Source organism: Centruroides vittatus, unplaced genomic scaffold (assembly GCF_030686945.1).
Source record: "Centruroides vittatus isolate TY-2023 unplaced genomic scaffold, ASM3068694v2 contig_913, whole genome shotgun sequence".
NCBI lineage: Eukaryota > Metazoa > Arthropoda > Arachnida > Scorpiones > Buthidae > Centruroides > Centruroides vittatus.
This window is the reverse complement of record NW_027122602.1, coordinates 45,291-64,269: the sequence shown is the minus strand read 5'-3', so window position 1 is coordinate 64,269 and position 18,979 is coordinate 45,291. Positions and strand designations below refer to the sequence as shown.

General features: G+C 27.0%; 1 protein-coding gene across 1 annotated transcript in view; it reads right to left on the bottom strand.

Moving 5' to 3' along the window:
* The window catches only part of LOC136984319 (multiple PDZ domain protein-like), a 38,956-nt gene that overhangs the window by 14,629 nt on the left and 5,348 nt on the right, over positions 1 to 18,979 (bottom strand). The window contains exons 2-7 of the mRNA XM_067281252.1: positions 6,551 to 6,660; positions 3,954 to 4,037; positions 2,829 to 2,955; positions 2,673 to 2,751; positions 2,559 to 2,589; positions 2,349 to 2,468 (exon numbers count right to left, since the gene is read on the bottom strand). Coding sequence (XP_067137353.1) covers positions 2,349 to 2,468; positions 2,559 to 2,589; positions 2,673 to 2,751; positions 2,829 to 2,955; positions 3,954 to 4,037; positions 6,551 to 6,660 — 551 coding nt within the window. The remainder of the gene's footprint in view (positions 1 to 2,348; positions 2,469 to 2,558; positions 2,590 to 2,672; positions 2,752 to 2,828; positions 2,956 to 3,953; positions 4,038 to 6,550; positions 6,661 to 18,979) is intronic.

Here is an 18,979-nt window from a genome sequence, read left to right as displayed (position 1 = left end):
TTTATATAGGTAGTCTAACTAACACTGGACGTCTGTAGGCCTACACAGGCTTTTTTATTTTGCCCCTTATTTATTAATCTAGTCCCCTATGATTTATTATTGGTCTGAATTTGAGTAAATCTCGGTGGCGTGTTATAGATCCATGGGGCCTAGGCAAATTTGAATTAGAGGGCCTCTTGTACAGTGTCTACTTCATTTTTCTCCGGGGAATTTTTTAAAGGAAAAATTTGCTTATAAAAGATTGGTTGGGCCTCCTGTTGATGGGAATTTTGCTTATAGGATAACGCGCCACTGGTAACTCTTTATATAAAACTATATTTCCAATTTATTTTTTCTATAATTATACCCAAATTTTCAATTTTTTAAATGTTAAAGCACTCGATTTACTGACAATTTCTCTCAGAAGTCAAGAGAAATCTAAGCAATTATCGATTTACAATACAATTTTTTTAAAATATAGGCTACTAGGGATTCTCTAGTATATATATTTTTTTAAAATTGTATTGTACTTTTTAAATATTAATAATAAAATTCGACAAAAGTTAAAGGATTTTTTTCTTAGTACAGGCCTACAAGAAATGAAATGAAACAAATAATTTGTGACGAATATTTTCGAGGACACATGAATATGAAGCTCGGTCATTGGATCTGCTGACTCCTCTGTGATAAGGCTTGTTCGTTGAGGTATAAATTGTATGGATGGAATATTCTTCAGACCGATATAATATACATAATTAGAACATAAAGCTTTATCCGATTTGAGTATTAATAATACCTTAATTAATAACTTAAAATAACAAGGCCGTAATTAAATTCTGTCTTCAATACATTTTATTATTGTATTTAGAAATATATATATATATATATATATATATATATATGTGTAAATTTTTGTCACTATATCACATTTCATATTTGATTTATGTAAATTATTATATAATAAATAAACGAAAGCGAAGAAGTAAGGATATAATACACTCTTCTCGACTAAAATAAAGCGTTGCCGATTCATTAATCATTCATGAAACTAAACTATCGATAGTTTGTAACTTAATTAACCTTGTAGAAATAAATAATTTTCCCCAATTATTATTTTAGCTGTAATTATGATAAATAATTCATTTGATTTATGTACCGTACCTGCTCTACAGGACAAAAGAAATATTCATTATCCATAAAGCATTTAACGACACAATTGCATAATATTACTCGTCTGAGAAACTGATCCTCTAAGATATTTTAGAAGCTAACTCGTTAATTATTTCATCGTACAACACTACAGGAATTAAAACACAAGTTAACTATTTGCATTGAGATAAAGAAAGTGGCATTAATCCTTGCCACAACAAAATAATACAAATTTTAAACACCGCAATATCACTACACACGATATTTGGGCATCTTCATGCATCAATTTTTATATTAGAGTTGTCTCCTACATAAAAACAAATAAATAATCGAATAAAAATATAATAAATGAAAGATTAGAAAACGTTCTACTTGGAATATGTTTCTTAAAATGAATGAAAAATATTTTACGAGGTCGCTGGAAAGGTATAGAAATCATATCTATGCAGATAAATATAACATTTTATAAATATTTTCTTGATATTCTGAATTTATAAATGATTAGAATTTCTAATGTTAAGTAGAATCAGGAAAGAAGGTCGAGTTTTCATTATCATTTAGAATTGTAAGAATTTTTAGAAATGCAAATATTACCGATGAGAACGATACCCATTGTAACCGATTTAAATGTCCTTGTTAAATTTACTGGAATAAATTTAGCATAAAATGTATACAAAACAGATTTTTCAAGTTTTGATTAGTTGAAAATGTCATAATTACGAAAATGTTCGGATCTAAAAGTATTTTATCATCCAAGTAATCTTAGGAAGTTGATATAAATACATTTCTCTTCTCAAGAGGTCGACATTCTTCTTCGATCCTCATTAAATTATTGATGATGATGATGATGATGATCGAGGATAATCATTAGACGAGATTATATTTTGTTGAATCGATAAATATTTTCGAATGCTTCGAAATAATAACAGAAAGTAATAAATTTGAATTTTATAATTATTATTTTAAATAACAACACTAAGATTACATTTATGACAAATATCGATTCGTTTGATTAAACCATTAACAACGTTTCTATCATTAAAGCCAGCTGTTCTGTTTCATTACTGAAAACGTTAATCATAATTTACAATGGTTAATAACATTTGACAACAATTTTGTGTTTGTTCGAACATTCAAAAAATTAATATTTTTTTCCTTAATCCGAACACGTTTCTAACATCGCTCTTTGCCAATATCGATTAAACATAAAAGAAACTAACCTGTAGCATCTGTGCCACATCCTTCTGGTTACTGTCTTTAACATTTTGTCCATTAATTTCTAGGATTCTATCACCTTGCATTATGCGACGACCATGTCTGGCTGCTATACTACCCGGTTGCTTAACAATATGTTATATTATTCTTTTAGTATATACGTATATAGATCAATTTTAAGCAATAGAAATATGTAAAAAAATATATATATTTACCACATACGTAACAAAAACTCCTCTCCCGTTTCTTTAAATATTAAAAAATATATATATGTATATATATAAAACAAAATTTTACAATTTTATTCAAGTAAATCTTATGGGTCTTACGTTCTTTGAATGATACTCAGCCCGAGTCTGTCTTTGATACTGGATTTTCTGAATTCCACTGTAATAAACTTGGATGGACCTGCATGGAACATACCAATTAGAGAATGTCAATCGGAAACAAAATTCTACTTCAGAAAAAAGAAACTAAAAACTTGCTTTCGTTACTAGTAAATAAAGTCTGAGGATTTTCTCTCAAAACTAGAAGACGGACAGGTGAAGTAGCTTCTCTTAGGTTTTTGACTGCTTCCGCTGCAGTAACGTCACGTAAAGACACGTCGTTCACCTTTAACATAATAAAAAAAAGCGTATGTCTGTCCGAACATTTCTTGAAGAAACTGCATTACTAAATAAATTAATGTAAATATTAGAAAAAAAAGCAGAGAGTTTTGTAAGAACAACGAAAGATTAATTGATCGATGCTTAGAATAGAAAAAGAAATGAATAACGATCGTGCAAACAATTCAATAATTCCTTTTCTATTCGTATGTATTTTAAATTTTAAGAAGATAATGGCAATATTTTACGATAAAAAATGATAGGATACTTAATGTCTTCTCTATTTTTAGTTTATTATCTCCTAAGAAGAATGAACGGCAATTAATTTTAAATGAAACAAATTCTAAGATGTAATATGTTTTAAGTATAAGATGCTCAATTTTAAAAATATATTTCTCTCCTTAATGTAATTTTTGGTTATAAGAAAATCTATTTTGCTCATATTGAATATATAATAGTCATTTTTTAACGTGTAACCTATATATATATATACACGTGCTGTACTTTTCTGGCCAGCATAAGATTTTATTAATAAAAATTCTCAAAAATTCTGTCACGAAATGTATAAATAATGAAAATCAAGTTTCTTATAGGAAAAATATCCTCCAGCAATATATCCCGATAAAAAGAAATATAACAAAATTAAATTTTTATAGGGTTTTGATTCGTATGAAAGTAAATTAGTAATGCAAGGAAGAAATCAAAACAAAATAATTGAATTTCGTACCAAAAAAAAATTAATTGCGTGATTTATTCATTTAAAAATAAATAAATTGTTAACGACGATAAGAAAAAAAAAGTAAAGTAATACCCCGTAATAGCGTTGTTTCGATTCGATCAATTACTCTCGGCGCTCATTTCATTATAATCTAAGCAACACACGATACGTTACGGGAGGCAAACAATCTGAATAAATTGCCATTATGATAAGGTAAACAATACAGGTGAAAGTATATTTTCTCTTATATTTATTAGCTAATTAGATTCTCAATAGCATCTACTTACTGCTAAGAGCACGTCTCCTCTTTTTAATCTTCCATCTCGACTCGCCGATCCATCCGAATGTACTTCGACTACGCAGACTTGTTCCTGAAATTTGATTTTAATCCAGCGTAATTATATTCACATCAAATATCTGCAGGAATTTTAAACGACTTTCACAGACGATGGCCGCAACAAGCTCAATAGTAATAATAATAATAATAATAACCTTACTTGTTTGGTAAGTTTGTTTAAGTGCATCCGCTCTTCTCGTGGGAATTTTATGAAATTATTTTTAAAATTCGAACGAAAAATAGTTTAAAAATTTAACATAAATTATCTTCTAAAGTTTTTCTGTAATTCAAAATATTATTTAATTTAATGGCATCTTTATTATGTGAAAGAAAACAGTCTTTGTTGAGTTGAAGATAAGAAGGAGGAAACATCAAATCGATTGAAATGATAAGCAGGAAATGGCTATCGTTTTTTAAAAAAATTACTTTTTTTCCACAAATTGATAAAAATTACAGAAAATACAGATTAAATTTTTAAGAATTATGTTTTATCTGATTGAAATTTCTCAGTTTCTATTAATACTTTCTCAGTAAAAAGTCGAGAATCCTATTCCATTTCGTATTAGAAGACGAAATGAGAGTATTAGAAGTTATAAAGAATAGTCAATTTTAAATTTCTCGCTTCATTTAACTTTTTATCATTTGTCCATATTTTATGTAAATATCCTTCTCGTTTTTCCTCAATAATTACGAACACCTAAACTTTCTTTTCTTGTTGTTCTTCTATAACGCTTTATGTATTTAAATAAAATTCCCTTTCCTTCTCTGTGTACTTTAGAATTAAATCATAGTTTTATTTATTTAAATAATATTTATTTTTAAAAATACAAAGTATAGAACCATACACAATTTGTTAAAGATTTACTATGCCGCTATTGTTACGTGTCGTATTGTTTTATGTATTTTTAAAAGTATTCTTTCTAACAGCTGCTTGTATATTTATGAAGAATTAACCATTTTATAATTTTTTTTTACCGTTTTGGCTAATTTAATGTAGTAAAAATAACTTAATAAAATATGAGAATATATATATATAAAACAAAATTAATAAGCACGACAGCTTAATTACTAAAAATTCATTATTTAGTATTTAAAAATAAAAAATAAGTGTTAAAAATAATGAGAAAAAATCTTTGATAATAAGAAGCCAACGTTAAACTTAGAACAATAAAAAAAAGTTCAGAAAAGTAATTGCCAATTTATGAGATTGTATGGAACAAAACCTAATTCAAGTGAAGAGAAAAAAAAGCGTAATAGTTTACGAATAAAAAAACTATTGATTATATTTCCTTTTTTATTGCGATTTTTCTCTAAAAAATCGTAATAAAGTGGAAGAAAAAAAGAATAAAAAACAAAATTTGTTTAACAATTTAAAAAGTTCTGCAGTTCTAATTACAAGTATGCTTAAAAATATTTATAACATTTTAATTATTATTAAAATATTTATTTTCCACTAATGGCTATTTAAGTAAGAATGCAAAAGAAAAGCAGTTTTGTATTAATAACACTAATGGCTACGTTGTTAAAATCGTTCCAATTTATATGTATTTTTTAAATAAAATATATTAAAAATATATATATATAACTCGTACATCTATTTAAAAATTTATAATTTATTTAATATTTTATAACTTTGTTAGTTATATTATAATTTTAGATAAGTTGAAGTTGAATCTCAGCAACATCATTATATTTAAACTTTATATTTTTCATTTTTATTGCCGAATATTTTCTTTATAATATATGGAATAAATGATACTATTTTGATCTGAAAATATACGTTAATTTTTTTAAATAATTTGATCAAATAATCGTAAATGAATTCAATATATATATATATATATATATTTTATTAGTGCCTATATAAATATAAGTATAATATTGAGCGTAAATTTTTCTTTTCTATATTAAGAAATGGAAATTTCTACTCAATTTTATAATTTAATGTCATTTAATACGAAATTTTAAAAAATATAAAGTAAATTCTTCGCGAATTTTAAATGTAAACAGACAAAAGGTAACAAAAACAAAACTAGAAATCTTTATTTCTTTTAGTGACTGACTTGTTTCTCTTTTTTTTTATGTATAAGTAGTGTTTTTTCGTGCCGTTTCCTTGGAAACTCTCTTCTAGAATAAAAACAGATTTTGCACTTCACAACATCAAATCTCTAATTAACTATCTAAAAATATTTATTCGTATAATATCTTTAATTGACCACACGTTACTTCCTTCATAATTTTTCGAAGCAATTAAACATTATAATATATTAATATTTCTTTTAGTGTATCCGTGTGTACGCCTTTAAAGACAAAACATATTTAATTTTAAACTGGAGGCATTTATTTTATCATTATTTTATTTTATTTTTATTTTTTATCTCGACCAGAGGAAGAGAATTACACTTCGATTTTATTTTCTGTGCCTAATTATCACGTTTGATGGCTTTCTTTTGTTAAGTTTAAAAGTAATTTTTTGTATAGAAGAGTAGATTTTTTCGTACAAATTAAAATGTTTATAGGCTCTTTCATAATAAAAATACTACTTACAAGATAAGTGTCGCTTCCACCCGAAACTGTAATTCCTAATTCGTTTTTCTTGTCTTTCCTGATGACAATTGTCGTTTCCAAGAAGTCTTGAATGGTACTCAATGCTATTGCTATGAATAAAAATAAATTAAAAATATAATAAACCTGTTTTTAGGTAAATTTTAAATGCTAAATATTCATTATTTTTATTTTAAACTTTAATTTTAACTGATAGTGGCACGTGTCGCCACTATTAGTAGCTGGAAATCCACTCATAATAAGACATCTTCATTAAAAATTGATAGCCGCATCATACTTGAAATTATCTTAAACTTCAGAATTTCTTCAGTAAAAAAAAAAATTAATATAAGAAAAATTTCATACGTGCAATAGAATATTTAATATAATGCAGATTCGTTTAAAATTCTTTAATAAATCAGACTCGAAAATGAATATAAATTAATTAATTTTAATGAAGAATTTTGATTTTTTTCGGAAATTTTGGAATCTCGGGAATCTAATTATAATCCTTACTTCGTAATCAATTTAATAACCAGATTTAATATGAATTTAATAGGATGGAATGCTAATTTATTTATATTCTACACGTGATTGCATTCCATAGATAATTAATAATTTAATGCTTCAATACAGATGTTTGCTAATAGAAATCTTCATATCCGATATAGCTATGTTTATTCTTATCTGTGCTATTTCTAGTTTAAGTGTCATTATACCTTCACGAGAGAAGAATCTATTGTACTAGACAATACTCTGTGTCACGTGTCTAGAAGACGATAATAATTTTAAAAATATACGTAAACATTGGACGTAGTTTTGTCGTCACAGATATATCACTTCGTGCTTTCCAATTAGTAAATAATAGTGAAAGATTATTTTTTAAACAGAGATAAATTTAAAAAATTTCTAAACTTCCCTTCTCTCGGGTTTTGTGAAGAGATAATATTTATTAATTGAAGCAATCATCAAACATTTACAAGAATAAAAGTCAAATTCGAAGTGATAGGTGTGTCGTAGTTAACGAGTTATCGATCTAGAAAGCTATATCCGACTTAATGGAACGTCTTTGCTGTTTTTCATGCAACGTTACCCAAAGATGAGTCAACTTCTAACTAAAGATAAATTATAATTCTGAGAATTTCTTCTCTCGATATTATATTTTTCTTTTGGAGTAAACAACGAATTTAAATTTTTAATTAAATCTTTCATTTTGTTATACAGAATTTGAATTCCTTCTCAATAAACAACCATCACATGTCTACAGCTACTGTTCTCTTGATCCTGTTTTATATCGAATTGAGCCATTGATAAATCTTTCTGTAGATTTACTAGAATAAACAAAAAACAAAAAAGAGAGCGAGAGAGAGAGAGCGAGAGAGAGAGAGAGAGAGAGAGAGAGAGAGAGAGAGAGAGAGAAAATAGAAATAAATCTTCAACTGCAGAAGTTGTAAAGTTGATGTAAGTCTATAGATTTTTGAAAGGAGGAAACTAGTTATAAAAATAAGGAAGAAAATTAATTTTCTTCCTTACTTTTGCTAAATTTAGAATTTTACAATCGAATTTAATTAATCAAAAATTCGATTTAAAAATTGTAATTATGCAAAAATATGGAAGAAAATTGTCTCCATTTATAGCTTTATATCCATTTAGAATAAGACTTTATAGGAAGAGAGCTTTATATCCATTCTATAATAAATTATAGGGAAAAAATACAAGAAACAATAACTTATTTGTTATTAAAAGATAAAATCTAGAATCAATTATAAAATTTCTATCTAAATTTCCATTATTGTAATAAATTTTGTCGTACTTGTTAAATATTTTAAACTTTGCTGAATATGATATTCATATCCTTAATATAGATTTGTACCTCGGTACATTTACTTTGTAAACACGCTTCACTCATAAATATTAATATTACGTATTTAAACTTTAAATTTATCTTAGGTAATGGTAAAGTTCCATTTAAAATATTGGAACCGCGTAGGTCTAATATAGGAACACAACTGTTAAAAACGATATGCAAAAATTCGTATGCAATATCTCTGCAGTTAAATTTTTATTTTATAAAATATTCTGATTTTAAATAAAAATTTAACTTCTATTCGAAAACATTTCTATATTTTATATAATACGTTATACAAAATGAGTCAAATGAATCGATTTTTTGTGCTGTTTAACTTATTTTCCATGTTATAAATTGTCTTTGAGATAATTTACGATTTCTAAATTATCAAATCATTATTCATGAGTAATATGAAATGATTTTTATGTAAGTAAATATTTATTTTTAAAGTTAATTTACTCTTAATAATAGCTTGAAAAACACGAAAACAGATGCAAACCATCATTACTTAATTTACGTTCATCTTTGTTAAATGAATGGCTATTAAAATATTCTCAACACATCTTTAACACATCATTTATTCCGAAAATATTAATTTTTCAATCAATTTTAAAGAAATAAAAACTTCTACTTATGAAAAAATAAAGAAATTAGTTTCTTAATTTTTTCTTGTGTGTTTACTCATCCAGAAAAATAATATTCCCAGAAGGATTGGATCTATAACTTACATTCATCCGAATCCAAAGTAAAGTAGATATATTTATTAATTCTAATGAGAGAATAAATTTATTCCCTTTACAAATATCATTCGATATATTATTGTGATTATATTTTTCTTGATTTTCCTTCAATTATTTGCTTAAAAAAGAAAAACAGAAACAATGAGCAAAATTTATTGTGACATTATCACAATGCTGCAGGGCTGCAATTTTTAATCATATTTTTAATTTATTTAATTTAAAATATATGTTCTCCATCTCAAATAATGTCCTGCCCCTGTACATCATACTTTACCTGACAGCAATAGAGTCGTGCTGGTCATTTATCTAACACCTTTCGGGGGAAAATTTTTTGAATTGAAATCATGTGACTTTCGGTCTATACCGTAGTTCGTATATAGTTATTCTGAACCTCCTTCCCCTAAGCTTTCTATGTCTGGTCTTGATTTTCATCTATCTAAAACCGTTCTCGAAGGATTGAGGAAGGACAGACAGTCGGCATTTATAGGTTTGCATTTTTTTTTTAAATTGCAGCCCAAAAATTACACTATTCGAAAGTATTGGAACAGGAGATGAACGATAATTTTAAACTTTTTCAGAAAAGTTTCAGTTGTAAATACTGAAAATTTAATAGAAACTTTGCAAAATTCCTGGAAATAACGTTTCATCATCGGATAATGGAAGAAATTGTTAGATATTTCTTAAGGCAAAAAGTATATTTCCGTTAGAAAAGACGATGACAGGTGAGAGAATTGTGAAAATGCTTTAAGCTCCTTCAAATAAAAGCGATCAATCTGATCGTGGATCCCACATTAAAATGTAGAATACAAATTTAATATTATCCTGCATTTAAATTGGCATTTTTATCCGGATTTCTGTTAAAGGGATCTTTGGTGAATTTTCCTCTATTTTTTTTTCATGTATTTAATGCATTTTATCAATTTTTTAAAGTATAATTTCTTATAAATATTAACACACGTATAAAATTTTTATAGTAAATAAGATAAATATTTATGAAATGATTGCATAATTATTTAATAAATGTTTTAGTTTTACGTTACAGAAAATTTGAACTTTTAGCTATAAATTTTATTTATAAATTTTAAAATATCAATTAGTCTTTAGGAGAGAATTATTATAATTTATAAATTAAGCAATTATTTATTTTGATATAATCACAATGCCGGGCTACAATTTTTAATAATATTTAAAATTTGTTTAATTTTAAAATATATGCTCTCCACCTCAAATTAGTATTGTCTTGCCCCTGTACATCTTACTTTTCCTGTTAGCAATAGAGTCGTGCTGGTCATCAATTCAAGTCAAACAGGGGAAATGTTTGACTTGAAATCACGTAACTTCCTATTTGAAGTTTTTACATAATTAATTGGGGCCTCCTTCCCCTACGATTTTCAATTGATCTGTAAAAGTTAAATTTGTTTTAATATTTTAAAAAATATTGCACAAATGAATTTATTTTTCTAAGAAGAGAAATTCTTTTGTACATAACTGGAGAAAATAAAATTAACTCTAGAAATGATAAAAACAAACTGAAAGTTATTTCTTTTTCAGATGAGAAAATGTGGCCTTTAGGCTAACAACATTGTACTTTGGTTGTTGAGATAAAGAGTTTACCTAAACTGCAAGCTTAATGATTCTCTAGGTGAGTGTGCAAACAATCTCTATGAGTCAATATTTTTCATTTTCAACGAATTTACAGCAGCAGTTTCTGAATGAAAACGGTATACGTTATTATAAAGAAAAATATAAACAATTCGTTAAGGATAATTAACCATATCCGAATTGATATCTAGAACATAATTTATTTATTTTTACCTTTCATTAAACTTGACTCGTAAAGAAATTTTAAGAAATTCTTCCCGGTACATAACGAGCCTTCAAATTAAAATGGAGTGTATCAAGTTACGTGCAAACGAGCCTTTAAATTAGAAACTTTGAATGGAATTTCGTGTAACGATTTAGAAGATGAATCAACAAGACTAAAGGAATGATCCTGGAGGAGGACAAAAGTCGATGACAAGTTCCTTTGGGAATTGCTTCCCAATACGACAATAATGAAAGCCGAACTCGAAATCCTTATCAACATAAGTCGATTTTCTACTAATTTAAATGGTACAACTCAATTAAAATTGTATTAAAAATCGTAAAATTAATTATTGCGTATGTTTACCGAGTCTTACGTTATAATGATTAACTTTATCAAAAATGAATTCACGAAAACAAAATTCAAATGAATTTTAATTTCTGTTTATGTATATTTATCAACCTAGACACGGTTTATAAATAAGATTTATTATACTGGTGTAGTTTCGAATTATAAAAAAAAGAGGAAAACTTAGTCAAAAATAAGACAAAATATTTTCAAAATAGAGACACAAAAGAATTCAAATGAATTTCTCTTTTGTAACTTGGGAAACGAAAATGGACCTACTGTAAAAGTATTTCTAATAAATTTACGCAAATATTAAATCGATTGGCAAGGTGCAAAATAGCCAAATTTTTTTAAAATTAAATTTATTACAGATCCGTGAAAAATATCGCGTAGATAAAGAAATTCTTTGAAAGTGCTCTTTGGTAAATTTTATCTTCTACTTTATTGCATTCAGAGATATTCTTGTGATTTTTCTAAATTTTAGAAATCCTTTCAAATGGCAAAACGGAAAGTTATGAATTACATTAGAGTAAGAAAGAAAAAAGAAACAGAAACTATTCATGCAAGCATAGTTTAGGAAAGAAAGAAATTGGGAAAATCCAAGTGAAAATAAAGAAATAAAAATTCTAAAAGTAAAACCAAGAAATAGTTTATATTGATGGTCCGTGCACAAATTTTATTTTTATTCTTTCCTTTACAAAAAAAAACAAAAAAAAAAAGAATTTATTTTCGTGAGCGAATATAGAATTTTATTATTTATCTTTAATTCTTTATCCTTTCCTTTCCATTGTCTTTGTAGTTTTTCAAAAAGTTTGATGGTTTCTTTCAAACTTATTAGTTTTTATATTTGGCTAAAGATTGTTGTTTGTACTTTACTGATTTGTTCAATTTCTCATAATATAAATGAGTAATTACAAACAAATTTACATATTTAATTGCATCAATTCAATGTATACTCTTGATTTAATGCGTCAAATTTAAACAACAGTATTATTGTTATAAAGTTAATTATCTTCTACGTTTACTTCATGTTAATCTGAACGCCTACTTAAAACTTTTAGTATAGTTATATTTCCATTAAAAAAATAGTTTAATCAAATTTTATTTATAATTTCGTATTCTTTTTTTCATTTCTTACACAATATTATTCAATGTCGCTTTAGAAAATGTAAAAAATAGATTGTAACTCGATACGTGCAGCAATATAAAGTAAATTAAAAAATTAAGAAAGAAAGATAAAGATAAAATTCAAGTAAAATTCTCCATCAACTAATTATTTTCGTGAAATATTTATAAATTACAAATTTAATTCTAGACGAATGATGTTTCGTTATATTTACCATGAGATAAGCGAGACTTTGTCATAGCCTACTCGAGAAGCTATTGATCCTTTTGAAGAGAACTGACGTCTGGAAATTCAACAATATTTTTGCTGACCCAAGTTATATTATGAAGTATTCTTTTGCGTATCGAAAATTCTGATATCTATTCATACGTTTCCATAAGAAAATTCAAAATATATATCAAATTCGTTCGGTAACTAAATCGTTGTAATCAAGGTAAAGTTTATTTGGATATATATTACGTCGAATATGATTCATTATTACTGTGTTAACATCAACATTGATTTCTTTTGCCATTCGATTTTCCTGTTTGTTTTCTAACTGTAACATTAAATACATTTCTTGATGGTGATTCCAAGGACGGATGTCAACACAATTTTCCGTCGCATCGATCATTTTATGCTTATTTATATTAAATAAATCGTTTTTTTAACGTAATATTTGGTTACAAATTCAATATAAATTCTTATTTTAAAAATCCATTAATACTTATTTAAATTGTATAAAAATTCAATACTTTATTTTCATATTTACGAAATTAAAATAGCTTCTCATCAATTTATATTAGGGTCATTTAAACTTTTAAATATTTATACTTAAAATTGTTTGTTTAAATTATTTTAACTATTTTCCGGTTAAACATTTTCTAGTTTATCTCTAGAAAATTTAGTTAATTAAAATGATTAAATTCTTATTTAATATTGTAATTTTTAAAGTTATTTTATTCTATTTTTTAAAATTATAATTAGTTTCATTAAGAATTTTATTATTTCCTGTAATATTTATAATTAACATTTCTACTTTATTCTACATGAAATATTCTTTTTCAATTATTTAAAATGATATTATTTTCCTAACATAAATAAATAACTTTTAATAAACTATCTCATTATCACAATTAGTGATTATTTATGGAGCTTATTTATTTAAATATTCACTTGATTTTATTAAAAATATATATATTATTTAACAGAAATACTTAGTACAGGATTTAAATTGTTTCCTTTCTGCACACCTCTAAAGATTTCTTAACTTACAAAATTTTACTACGCGAGGTACCCTGTTTTACTGGGGGAAAAATTCCAAAAAAGGGTACAGTCACGGCCTGCACGCAAGTGACGTGTTATCTTAGGGCAAAAAAGAGCAATTGATTGAAGCCCCCACCAATGAGTGCCCCAAACCAGTCTTTTCTCAGAAAATATTGCCCCAAAACAATTCTCCCGGAGAAAAATGTCTGTGTCTCATGAATCTTTAACGCGCCCTTAAATCTGTCCCTGTATTTGCCTTATACATAGTGCTATAGTAAGGCTTACAAGGCGTTTGAAATTGGTGTTTAAAAAGAAAAAAAGCCAACAATTACTTGTAAAATAAAAGTGTTAGTTTATTTATTTGAAATTAAAAAATTATCATTTAAATTTATTTAATTGTTATAGCATAAAAGATCAATATATGCAATTTAATGTACGTTTGTAAAGCATGTGTCCAATGGTACGCGATATTTACACAGCGCGTACATTGTATATGGCATTTACTATCTCACACATTTCACTTATAGGAGCTGTCGATAAATTATGTAACACAGACATAAGTGGGTGGGTATGCAGGTAATCTTTACGGTGCGTTACAAAGAGGAAAGGATGTTTACAAAAACGTTACGTAATAGTAGGATCTCTCTTGGGTAACAGAACGATTTATTTTTGTTTCTGAAGTGCTGCGTAGAGAACCGTACTATTTATGTCACTGCTTTGTACGTAATACGTCGAATTAATAAAATAATGTGGCTGTGCACTATTCCTTAATACAATTAAGAGATCGAGGATGCGTGTTATGTAATTTCGGGGGTGGGTAAAAGAGACAGCGTTACAGGAGAATTGAAAATATAAAAATGGCGTTACCAATTTATGGGCGATTCCATAGCACTAAGTATATATACATAATTAATCACAGACATGGTACAAATATACTCGACCTCACCAGTGGCCAAGCGGTCTTCGTATCCTGAACACTAGGAGTTCGGTTCGTGGGTTCGCGCTTCGCTCGGCCGGGTTTTCTCTACGTCTGTAACGTCTAAATATGGGCCAGTTTCCATTTAAAGACCTCCCGGAAGGCATCCCCCCTACGCAGATCGCTCAAGTAACAAACAAATGTACTTGTGTAGTAGTGAATACGTTTTTATTTTGCTTGTCATTAACTTCTTTATTTTCAAATCTCGTCTTTATAATTCTTCATTTACTAATTTAATTTAATCAAATATGCTTTTGTGGTTCAATAATAATAATATTAATAATAACTATACATCACACAAGTAAAATTCGTTATCGACAATATAATGAGAAGAATAGAACAAGATGACGCAAATTATAATTCATTTTTATGAGCTAGAAACATCCTTTGATTGCAATAAAATGGCGTTAAAAGTTTCAAAATATATATTTGTTCTAAAAAAAGTTATTTAGAAAAGTATATTTCATTATTAATAATAAAAAACAGACCAATTTCTTTATAATTCTGAATTCAATATTTTAATTGATACATACAATAAAAAGTATCGAGATTGATGTACGAGTATCTTCACCAGAAAATTCTTTATCTCTTTAAAAAATCTTTACATTTAATAAAAATTTCCTTTGTTAAATCTTATAGATTTATTGAAAATTGACGTATGGAAATTATACTTCGAATTCACGATTTCTAAAACGATTGCAACAATATTTTGAATTTGTGAGAGTGATTTGAGGCATAAATACAAGAAATAATATTGGTAATTTTAATAGCCAAGGATTATTTTTTATTTATCTACGAAAATATGCTCAACTTTTGTAAGTAAAATTGTATAATTTTACAAATAAGAAGTAAATCGAACGTCAAACAAGTGTAGCGTGAATCATGCTAATATAACTAAAGTTGTTCTCATATTAGTTTATCTATTAATAATACGTACGGAATTGTGGAATGAGAATTGTTCAAATTACAATACTGTTATTAAATTCAACAGCTAATTCCATAAGATAATATATAAACGTCGTCTTACTGAAAATTGGAGTAAAATAGCGAGTTGGGATTCGTTTCGTTTCATTGATTTTTCTTTGAATATTTACAACTAAAAGAAAGTTATATAGTAAAATAATAAAGAAAATTAAAGCTAATATAATATTTCTCTTTGAGATCCGATTAGTAAAAAAAAAAAAATACGTTTCGAAGAAGTATCATCATCGAATCTTCTTTACGTATATGCAGGCCGCCGACAGGGGTAACAAAGGCGCCACTTGTCCCGTACTCCATACAGCAGGAGCCCGTCCACGTGAGTTCAATTCAAAAAGTTTCCCCTAAAAGGAATTAGATAATGACCGGCATGACTCTGTGCCAACAGGAAAAGTATGATGTACAGGTGCAAAAGACTACTAATTTGAGATGAAGAGTATATAATTAGAAAAGCCTTACTGTCCTTACAATTTATTATCATTTAAAGTCGTCTACGTGGACGTTATTTATTAATAGGACCTTGTATATATAGTATATATTTTAAATTAAAAACTTATTTAAATTATGATTAAAAATTGCAGCTCGGCATTGTGACGGTGTCACAATAAATAATTGCAGAACATTTTTCTCATTTAATCGGAAGTTTTATTACTTAGATGGACAAGGAATCTAAAAAGAAAGGCCAAGATCATAGTAAGCCTGTAGTTCCTTGTATTAAAATAAACGAAAGTTAACTGATTTTGGTGAATTACTCTTGATTACGTTAAGCTTATTTATTAAACGAATAGAAAAATGCTATTAAAATTTGTTATTAAAAATTATCCATCATTCCGTTCTTAAATGTTTGAGATTCGATAAAAACAATTAACTTTTTGAAACGTAATCTAAGAATTTCTATCTAAGCTGTAACAGATAAATAATTCTTTTGCTTCACCAAATAATAATAAATTTAAAAGTATGGAGATATACTGTAAACTTTGTTGGTTTGCTTTGATAGGTAAAGGCAACGTAACAAGGACATCTGCAAAGAGGCAGTGGAGGACTTTATGGAAAACTGACTTCTGTTAGACACGCGAATAAACCTAACAACTCCATGTTGGTCAGGTGCGAACCAGGGTCCAGCTACCAGTATTCAGGAATTTCCTCCAATCTGCCACTTGTGAGCACTAGACTGTCGAGTTCTATTTAATAGAGAATTGAATACTAACTCCAAAAATGCCCTTGTTTTTCTCAGTTCTCCTAGTTTTCGAGATATTGACAGTTAAAGTTGACAATGTACGCAAGAAAAGACCAAAAAACTGCCTCTCCCATACCATAGCTTCTGTAGCAGAGCACTGTAACTGAAAACCAATTTGATTTCAAAGCTTTCAGTCACTATATAAGCTCTTTCCTTGTAAGCTGTCGATCATTTTATTCGAGTGTTAAGCAGTACCTTCATCTAGCACGGCAAACTAAAATTGGGTACTTTTTGTATATAAAAGCTATACTGATGATATATGATAAATAAATTATTACTTGTAATATCTAGAAACACAAAAAATGAAAAAGAATATAAAGGCTGTTTGAACAAACGACATTAAACTATCGTAAAGAATCGGGATTCGAATCAATTCCACTTTCTTTAAGTTCTTTCAAAGGTTTTTCAGATTCACGCTCTATTTTCCATTCTTCATTCGTGCCGACAGACTTCTGAACAGACCATCCTGTATCAAACGAGACGTTCTCTCGCAAGGAAAGAAAGCAAAACAACTAAATCCAGAAAAGTGGATATTTTCTATTGACTTTGTAATTCTTCGAATATTTTCGTGTATTTTCTAATAAATCTATCCAAATAAAAGTTTTTAATTTAGAAGTTTTGTTGTTAATTAAAGAAATTTAACTGTCTATTTTTTATTTTTTATAATTTCTCTGCCTTTTGAGCTGCAATTTGAATAAAACTGTAGACGCAAATTCCCACTGTCTTTCCTTCTTTAATTTCGAGAACGGTGTTAGATAGATGAAAGCCAGAAATAAATATGGTAAGATAAGGGAAAGAAGGCTCCGATTAACTATATACGAACTTCCGGTGATTTCACGTGATTTCAATTCAAAAATTGCCCCCAAAACGGAGTTACGTAGATGGCATGACGCTTGTTGTTAGGAAAAGTATGATTTACAGGGGCAAGACGCTAATAATTTGAGGTGGAGAGCATATATTTTTAAATTAAATGTTTACATATAAAATCTGATAATTGTTATAAATTTTTAAGAAAATTTTTCTTATTTTCTATTACTTAAAATCACGAGACAGACTTTATTTATTTTCCAATATTGGAAAATAAATAAAGTACATATATAAAAAAAGAAATTACGAAAAAGTAATAATTACATTCCGCTACAAAGTAATAAAGTGATGATTAAGTAGAGACTTGGTATAATTTTCATTAATTATAACTTCGGGTTATTTATATTATTTAAATATAAATAATAAATTATATTGCATGTAATAAAAAATTTAATGTAAAATTTCATTAAAACGAAACAAAAAAAATGAATTTTTTAATATTAAATTCATTTGATTTTACTAAAAAACAGAATCGTATAAATAAACTTTCTAAAATTATATTTAGCTCTATTTAACTTTATACATAATTTATAAATTTGATTTTATACGCGACTAAATTATATTGATACATTAACTTTGACTTTTAGAAACTAAATTCAGTTTATTTTTTCTTTAAAAAAAATGATATTTCTCATATAAAATTCGATTTATCTGATTCGCGATGTTAAAATTTATCAGACTCACTCTTCGACTGAATAAGGAGGAAAATGGTAGAAACCCGATTGAATTTCTGATATAATTTTGATAAAAGTTATAACCCGCTTTCAATAAAACCTGATTAACCTTATATTGTGGTTTCATAAGCCTTAATAAACATTGTCAAGTAAATATAAAAGAAAATCTCTTAATCTAAGAAAATTTCCCTGTATAACATTATTCTTCAGAGAATGTTATTCATGGATAGGAAAATATCCACAGAATTTTATATCAAGCAAAGTGGATAGATTATTATATAGAGAAATATAATTAAAGAAGAAAATAAAGTCGGGAATTACAGTTGTGAGCAATAATTAAACTAATGAGAAACACGAGAGAAGTATAAAAAAAGGAGGGAAATTATCATAGAAAACAAAAGAAATGTAAGAGGATATTGACTCTAGAAGATTTTCTATCCAGAAGAAAGAAATATAGATTATCTCTACAGCAAAAGCAGCAATAAAGAAAACTCAACTGAGTCATTAATACCATAAAGAGAAGAAAATAATAGAAGAGTCAAGCAAAACACATTATCTTGAAAAATTATTGTACTGTACTTAAACGAA